At 34.0% G+C, this 9,586-nt stretch overlaps 1 protein-coding gene across 1 annotated transcript in view; it reads right to left on the bottom strand.

Moving 5' to 3' along the window:
* LOC132543809 (extracellular matrix-binding protein ebh-like) overlaps positions 1 to 9,586 on the bottom strand; it is a 43,775-nt gene that overhangs the window by 12,665 nt on the left and 21,524 nt on the right. The window contains exon 11 of the mRNA XM_060207328.1: positions 3,310 to 7,956. Coding sequence (XP_060063311.1) covers positions 3,310 to 7,956 — 4,647 coding nt within the window. The remainder of the gene's footprint in view (positions 1 to 3,309; positions 7,957 to 9,586) is intronic.

A 9,586-nucleotide genomic window follows, 5' to 3' on the forward strand; every position in this document is an offset into this window, starting at 1 on the left:
AAAACATCTGTGTTACTATAATTCATAACTCTTGTGTCTGTAACTGTTCTGTTTCCAAACTAAATCATTAGAAAAATTACTCATCGTCAATGAAATTAAACAAAACATTAAAATAAAAACTATCACTGACTGCATGTTTTGACCTGAGTAACATTTAAGCAATCCTGTTTTTCTTTAAATATTGTCAAATTCTTTAAAATAAGACCAAATGCGAATACATACTCAGGTTTGTATAAACAATTAATTTGAAATAAATACATCTAATGCTATACATTTTTACTTTTTATACAGAAAAATTTGTAAACTTTTGACATCTGCATTCTTCTAGAACAAAAACACAAGATTATCACACATGACAAGCCCATGGCATGCAAAATAACATATACCAGCAGTGTTTATGTTAGAATTACATTCACAAGCATCCAGTATACAAATATATAGTTATATATAAGGTATATACAACAGGACATCTATGTAGGTATATAAGTAATTTATATATATAGCTTTTAGTACTAGCTGTACTATATTAGTCCTATATATATATGCTCCATCCTACTGCTATTTACCTCTAAAAGGCCCATACTTATAATAGTGTACATCCATACTTTTTGTGAGGCTCAAATTTCATTGGTTTCCGAAAAATATCCAACTTTAATTGTCATTTAATTTGTGGATAAATCTTGCTAATAATTCACTAGTAATAGATATTTATGTAAACTTCATTTGCTTAACATTTTGGGAACATATGAATTTGTGGATCAAAAGTACCCACCAAACCAACGAAAATACATCTTCCACAAAAATTAATGATTTAACGTTAGATCGATCTTGTTGATGAACTGGTATTACATATAAGTTTGAACAGGTTATATTCCATTTTCTAATAATAACATTTGGGATAAAGAGTTTACCATTTCTAATGGCAGAAGACCTGTTTGGGTTTTAAAGAAAAACAAAACAACACCTACAACAGTGTATTAGGGTTAACACAGAGAAGAATTTTCACGACAAGCATAAAACTTCAAACATTTATGATACTCTCTTGAAACTGAAATCACATTATAATGAGTTAAATAGACCACCATGATATAACAATGGCGATACCTTCTGCTTAATCAGTTGTCACTGTAAATACAAATACTATGGACAGCTGAATGATTTGTGTACTATTCTCATATAACAAACCCTCAAAGGACATTTTGTTTCGTAATGCTACCTACTACAAATATTTGTTGGCGAAGCTATGTTCATCACTGCTAATAAAATATGGTATTATATATCATTTAGTTATATTTATGGTTCATCATCATTCGGTAAAAATACAGCACAAACAACATTTTCTTTTTCATTTTTAATACTTTTTTATCAAAAATATTAAACTTAATCTTGTTTATTTTCTTTTTAACAACACTTCCTTTAATGTATTTAAATTAATTTCTTTATCTTAAAATATTTGTGTGAAAACTTATTTTCACTTATATGAAATACTCTTGTGGGAGAATATTTTGACCATACTGTGAAGAATCTAGAGTACATGGGGAAAATCCATATTGATGGGCAGGTGACCCCATACCTTTTAACCTCTAATTGGAGAATTAAACCCTGGTCATGTATAGTAAATAGTACATGTTTTCCCACTGTTTCACCTGACCATACACTGCCATGTAACATTTAACTCTTGATATCAGCAAACTTCACTATAACACCGATTTATCATCAATCTTGGTCCACAAATATTTCAGTTTCAGTCATCCATGCAGTAAAAATCATGCACATATATCAGTGACTAGTAGCTCTTGGATAAAACATACAATACATTATAACTTTTAACATGTACCGTCATGCATAAAATCATTTCAAAGATTTTCTCCTATTGATAAACTGTTTTTTCTACATCTTTATTGTTTAAGTTATTTTCCCAACAACAAATTTACCAGCATTTAATTTTCTTGGTAACAGATCAAGTTGTCAGAAGTTGTTTCCTTGGTAACAGATTTATCAGTATTTATTTCCTAAGTAACAGATTTACCATGGTAACAAATTTACTAATTATTCTTTCCTTGCAGGTAACAAATGAATTAAATTGTCTGTAGTTTGATTTTATATTGTAACAGATTTACCAGTAATTATTTTTTATATGTAGCATAACTACCAGCTGTAATTAAAGATTTACTACATGTTAACAAGAAATTGTTCCTATTGGTTACAGATTTACCGAATGCAATTTTCTTCAGAAACAGATTTCGCAGTTCTTGATAGAAGATTGACCAGTTATCTCTTTGTGGATAAACTTAACAAATGATATTTCAAGAAACAACATTTGCAATATCATGGCATTTAACAAAAAACCTCAAGCTCTTTCGAATATGCTACATGTATAACACTTAAGTTTATGTAAATAATTTATAGCTATGAAGACCTATGTATAATTACACACTAATGCAAATGCCCAATTAAGGACAAGAAAATGAGGGACACAAAAAAAAATAAGATATGTTTTACAGACTATTGCCATCTTCCCACTGTTAGTAGCATTAAATGTGATAATTTCCAACATGTGACAATTCATTTTGAAACAATAACAAATTATAATCCTAATTTAAAGAATGATTGTCCACCAGCATATTACTTTATTAAAGACTTATTTTATTGCTTTATCAAGGACTTATTTTCATAAAAATGACTTCAAATTTTTTTTATGATTTTCATCTGAAAAAACTTCACTACAGCAATCTTCAAAAGAAGCAAAAATCAAAATTAATGCAACATGCTTAATTATTTTGACTTAATTCAAAGTGGAATAATAAAATATGGTTCTGTATTGAAATATTCTGTAATTCAATGCAATAACATTGTAGATTTTTCTAGGTATAATTTTGATTTCTTATGTGCTAGTGAGATTTCCTAATGACCACTCTTTTAAGTGTAATAATCAAGGGAGATGAATCTACAAAAATTTAAATAAAAGTAAATTGACTATAACTATACAAAAATGATGACTAGCAAAAAGCCTAACAAAAAATCAATGAATTAATGACTGTTATACAGCAAATGATTAAAAAGTAGCCAACCAAGAAAAAAACTAGCTTCTAACAGTCTGTATCATACAATACAAGCTTTCAGAATTGTCACATATGTGTACAGAAGGAGCGGTGAGTTGTGTATATTAATGAACTACATTAGCCACCACAGATACACCTCAGTAGTCAAGAAAGCTAGGCAGAGGCATGCATTAGAGAGAGTTAAGGTATACACAGAATATACAAGTGATACAGGGTTGAAATATCCTCGACAAACAACTACGCTTACATCTTTGGGAACCGATTCCAAGGATACAGATGTTTCTCTGATTATATCGTCCACAATTTCTTGTGGAACTCCATCTTTATCCGAAGGTGATGACCTCAATGGCTGTGCTCTTTCCATCTGCATTTGACTTTCGACAGAAGTTTGAAAATCTTTCCTCATGGTGTATTCTCCAAGTAGACTTTGATGTTCTTGCCTCAATGCCGCGAGTTCCTCATTTTTATTTCGGGTCTGTTCTTCCGACTGATGCAGATTGTCTTCAACAGACTTCAGTTGATTTTGTAACTGACTTACATCTAAATTCAAACTCTGCAAATTGTCATTTTGATCTGCACATATTTGAAGTTGTTTCTGAAGAGCAGAATCTTTTTCAATGATAGTCTCCTGAAAATGGCTTGACGTTTCCTGTGACATTTTTAATTCCTGAGTTAAGGACTCAAGCTTATTTTCCAGTTCTAAAATACTGACTGCTTGGCTCCTAACAAATCCCTCAGATTTTGTCAAATTGCTCTGAAGTTCAGCAATAACACCTTCGCGTTCACTCAAAAATTTCAAATTCGTTTCTACAGATTCCTCAGCTTGAGCCAATGTTTGTTGTACAACTGATAACTCAGCTTCCTTGCTGTCTAACATATCTCTTAAAGACAAGTTAGCCGTTTCTAACTCCTTCTGTGATGCCTGTGCCTGACTCATCAATTTCATGGATTCTAAAAGTGCAGCCTCTTTTTCCTGTAACCGTATTGAGCTGGCATCATTGAACTCTTCAATATCTTTCATCATTTGATTTTGTTTTTCCATTTGGTCATTGTACATTTGCTGAAAATCTCGTGTTGAATTAATTTGTTTCTGGAGCTGATTCTCCATATTCGCCATTTTCATTTCATAATTACTCATCATTGTATCTTTTTCTCCAATATCAGCATGAAGCTTGGAATTTGATTCCTCTAAGTTTCGCGTGATGTTCTGTAGCTCGCTGATCTGGGATTCCTTCCCATCTACTTGCTGCAATACTTCCAGTGTAGCTTGTTTGTGTTGCATGATCTCATCTTTCAGCTCTGAGATATGGGCCTCTTTTTGCTGGAGTCGTTGACCATATATTTGCCCCGCTTCTTCCATGGACTCTAACGTCTCTTCAAGTTTCTCACACTGACTAGAGTACAGTTCCTGTAGATTCTGCATCTCCCCACCTTGGTGAGATAAATTATCCTTAAGACGTTGAATCTGAGTATGCAGTTCATGAATTTCTAAAGCTTTGTCTTGTAGAGACTGTTCACTGTTCTGGCCAGTTGACTGCATTATTCTGATACCCTCCTCCAAGGAGGAAATTTTAGAATCCTTCATTTCAACATCAAAAAGAATTTCCTTATAGGACTGTTCTAAATGTTGAAGGCTGTGCTCTAAATTTCTTGCTCTATCTGAATAATTTTTGTTTTCATTATTTAGAATCGACAAACAATCATCTTTCTCCCGACATTTTTCTGTCAGCTCCTCAACTGCAGTTCTTAAATGAGAAACTAACTTCCTTGTAAGTGGCAGACATCTTTCAACAGCATCCAACTTGGTTTCATTGACATCCTCCATCTTTAAAGATCCTTGGTTACCATCATAGTCATCGACTATCTGTAACAGCGTGGTACTGATATGGTCAAGTTTGGCTTGGTTTCCTAACTGATTGTCTTGAGAAAGTGTCAGGGCATGTTGCATATTTGATAATTCAACATCTTTTTCCTGTAATTGGATATGTAATCCCTTCACAACATCTGATTGTGTCAACCTCAAATTGTCCATGTCCTCTTTAATTGACATGATCTCTTGGTCTTTAAAAGCGAGATCATCCACTCGAGACTTGTCAAGGTTCTGAAGTTCCATGTGCTTCACTTCCAACTGGCGATACATTTCATCATTTCCTGAGCTTTTGTCTAATTCAGCCTTCATGTCCTCAATCTCACCTTCCAATGAAATCACCTTGTTTAAACTTTCTTGCTTGGCTACTTCCAAGTTCTCCATAGTTTCCTTTACACTGGCCAATTCAGCCTGCAATTGTTGACACTGAGCCTCAAACTGCATAAGGTAGGCAATCTGCTTTTGTGTATTGTCTCCATATTGTTGCCACTGGACCAACAAAGCGTCTTTTTCCTCGCTTTTCTTCTGTAGGTCTGCTACAGCATTTTCATGCCAATCACCATAGCCTTGAAGTTGTTCCTTCAGTTGGACAATTTCTTCATTCTTCACCTCTACACTAGCTTGGATAGTGTTGAAGTTTTGTTGCAGTGATGCCATTTTTTCTTGATCCTCTCTATATGACTTTTCTAGGGATTCAATTTCACTACATTTCACCGACACTTCCTTTTTGCAATTTTCCAACTCATACATCAGAGTGGATATGTCAACATCTGGTGCAGTAACATCCGCCCCTTTCCCTTTAACCTTTCCTCCCTTTGTCAATTTGGCTATTTTTGCATCCTTGGCTTTACAAAGAGTTTTGAGTTTGTTCAGGGAAGTCTCTAGTTCATGTTTGTCTTGTTCAGCCTGTTCTTTTATCATTTGAACATCTTGTTCATATTGTTGTTTCATTCGTTCTTCCATCTTTCCTTCCTGTCGTTTCGGCGTACTTGTCATCAAGGATTGCATAGACTGAGCAGCAAACACTGGTTCTATCACCTCTGCTTCAACTCTCTGAACAGACATGGAGTAAGATTCATCCATCTTATCACCTAAACTATGCATTGCATTATTCTCCTCAATTTGTTTATTTAGTTCCTGGTTTTTCCTGTCTACTTCAGCAAATTTGTCCTCCCAGTATCGGGACCTTTCAGCCTCTACTTCCAACTCATCTACCATTTGAGATTCATGGTGAAGACTCTCAGACAGTTCTTTGACACGTTCTTTGAGCATCAACACATCAGTGTCTTTTTCAGCTAATATCTGCTCCTGTTTTGCCACAATCTCCTCAAACTTTTGCACCTTTGCAGCTTTTCCTTTCCCAACCTTTTTAAGTCTATCTATTTCATTCATTAGTTGCTCCCTTTCCTTTTTCACAAAATCATCCCCCCCTTCTTTCAGTACACTGACTTCCTTCAACAGTTGTTCTTTTTCCTCTTTTGCAGAATCTAACTGCAAAACTATTTCTGATATTGTTTGCTCTTTACTCAGTAATTCTTGTCTTGTTTCCTGAATTTCTGATGCCAGCTGTTTCTTTTCACTATTTAATATAGCAATGTCTTCGCGTAAAGATACAATTTCACTTTCCTTCTGTGATATGGTACTATTTACTTGGGTCACATAGGACTCGTACTCAATACACTTATCCTCCAAGCTTTTTGTGGCCTGTTGACTGTCGTTTAGGCGGTAATGGGCATCTTCACTCTCTTCCTCAACCTCCTCTAGTTTTAGTGTGAGATCTTTCACCCTCTCCTGTAGTATAATGACATCAGTATCTTTACTAGCCAGCACTCTTTCCTGTGCCTCAACAACCTCTTCAAACTTCTGGGCCTTCTTTTGCCTACCTTTTCCAACTTTCTGTAGTTTTTCGTTCTCACTCGCTAGTTTCTCAAGCTCATCCACAGTGTCCTCATACTTCTCTTTCATCTCCTCAAATAGAACTTGTAGATGTTTTACAGCATCCTCTTTCACTTTTACCAGTTCTTCTTTTTCAGATATGACTAGATCCATTTTCTTCAACTTTGCTTCTTTCCCTTTCACAATCTTCTGCATCTTCTTCAGTTCAACGGTCAACCTATCTTTCTCTTGAAGAGCTGATGTCAAGTTTTCTTGGAGATCGTTGACAGTGGATAACTTTTCAGTCAGAGACTGATCTAAAGCTTTCTTCTCTGCCATCAATTTTGCTGCCATATCATCTGATTCTACCTGGCACTGCTCTAACTGAGACATAGTGCTGGATATCTGCATCTTTTCAATATGAGCCTCCCGATTCATCACATCAATCTGGTTTTGCAGACTTTTACACTTAAGTCTGAGCTCTTCCTGACCTTTGCTCTCATGTTCCAGATGGCTGCGGAGTGCATCCTCTTCATATTGTGCATCTTCAAGTTTTTCTGCCAGCTCTTTCACTCTCTCCTGAATAATGAAGAGTTCTGTGTCTTTAGATGCAATAATCTTTTCCTGTTCAGCAACAACTTCTTCAAACTTTTTGGTTTTTACACTTCTACTTTTGGCAAGTTTTTGTAGTTTCTGCAGTTCTGTTTCTGAGCCTTCCTTCTCAAACAGTAATGTTTGGTATTTTTCAAGGTCTGCTTTTTGAATGATGATCTTCTCCTCCAAGTCCTTAGTGACTGAAGCCAGTTTCTCTTCTTGATCTTTCATCAGTTTGTTGATCTTTGCATCTTTTCCTTTACATAATTTCTTGAATTTCTTCAGCTCATTAGCTATGCTGTCCTTTTCATCTGATGTTTCATCTTTCACATTTGTCTCGACTTGCTGAGCTTCAAGTGCCTCCTTCTCAGCTCGTAGATATTGCTCCGTTTCCTGCAACCTCTGTGAGATACTGAGAATTTCTTCATCTCTAGAAGTGAGCAGTTTGTCCTTGTCTTCTAAATCATGTTTATGACTAGCCTCCCTCTCCTCGGCAGTCTGGCGAAGACCCTCTATTTCTGATGCCAGTAGTTGTTGCTGTAATTCGGTAATATAATCCTTGTGATAATAAAATTCATGATCACAGCAAATCAGTTACATTTTTATAAATATCAACTCATTATTTCTGGAAAGAACTTGATTTCCAGGAAAGGAAAATTTACTTCAAGTGAGGGCAATAAAATACAAAAATTCTCATTTCACCTGAGAGAAATATTTGCCGGTATCTATTGCATGAAGAATAAGAATTAGAATACACAATATCTTTTTTTCAAAAAATCAATCTACTATAAAGGAGACAAGGAGAGAGATAAACAAAAATTAATGTAAAAGAATTTCAGTGAAATAGCTTTTTTCAAACTTTTATCCCTGACTTGTTACAAGATGAAATCCAGAAAAAAAAATATTGAGGGAAAAAAAATCTTGCTTTGTATGTTTATTTTCACTGATAATTGAAGTTTTCTACAAGAGTCATCTCCAACTTTCAAGACCCATAAAAATGTCTTTTTTACTGATAATTTTTTAATCACTACATTCCCAATATCTGTGTTAATCATGATTGAAAACTGTATGCGTCAAAACAAGTCTGCTATTGTACTAAATAATTTTTAGAAACTGACCTGAGCACAACTTTTATTAATAATGTAGAATATGACATCACAAAGTTAATACCAAAACAAATCTGGTGGAATGTTTGCTGAAGGTATCTTCAGAATAAATTTAAGTAATCTGAAGATTATCGATGGGATATAAGTTATCTTAATCTCAACTTTAATACAGAATTATACACCCTCAAGTGAAAAGACATCCTTACATCAAAAATACTAAACTGAAAATTGTCACGAAATTAAGCCTATCAGAACTTCCTTACATTAACATCGGTGTCTGCCGATATTGAAAAGTATTTAAAAGAACACTTCAGTCTCCCTCCTGTTGCCACAAGGCAACACTTAACCATAATACTATAATACAGTACTGAAATGGAAATACTGAGTACTTTGTTCTTATAGTAGACTGTACTTATCCAATAAACATGTCTTTTGAATGTGCATTTACTAACACTACGGGTGTTTTTTAATTGCTTAAAAATCTTATCACATAAAGGATATCTTGAATAGAGTTATAATTTACTGCTTTAAGACATGAATTGTCTGGGAATCTTTTAAATTGTTCATAAATTCAAAAATCCTACTTTTCTGGCAAAAATATCCGATATGATTCAAGTGAAGGAATTTATGAAATGTACTTTTCTCAGGCTTGACAGTAAGAATACACAAAACCTTTGCAGAGTAAATTTTAAAATTTGACACATTATTGACATTTATCAATAAAACTAATTGCAAAAGTATCCCATATGTGGTGTGGCAGGTTTTTGAAAAACAGATACAGACCATAAAGACTAAATTTCTTGAGCAATTCAATTGTAAGCACTGCCAGTAGGTAACAATATTGTATATCAAAGTTCTCTAAAATGCATCAGTATTCTATTTTTTATATCATTGCTTCGTAAATGTCTGTATCAAGCATGAGATGTATTTAATTTAACAGGTTTATATAAGTCTTACTGGATTACACGTGTACATTATTAAAAATGGTAATATGTAACTTCAGATTTCCAACACTAAATTATACTTCATCAAGAAATGCTTGTCATATATTTTTGTATTGTTTTTCTGACAACATTAAGTAG

The sequence above is a fragment of the Ylistrum balloti genome, unplaced genomic scaffold (genome assembly GCF_031769215.1).
Source record: "Ylistrum balloti isolate Yb309-2 unplaced genomic scaffold, AGI_CSIRO_Ybal_v1 Utg369766, whole genome shotgun sequence".
Taxonomy (NCBI): Eukaryota; Metazoa; Mollusca; class Bivalvia; order Pectinida; family Pectinidae; genus Ylistrum; species Ylistrum balloti.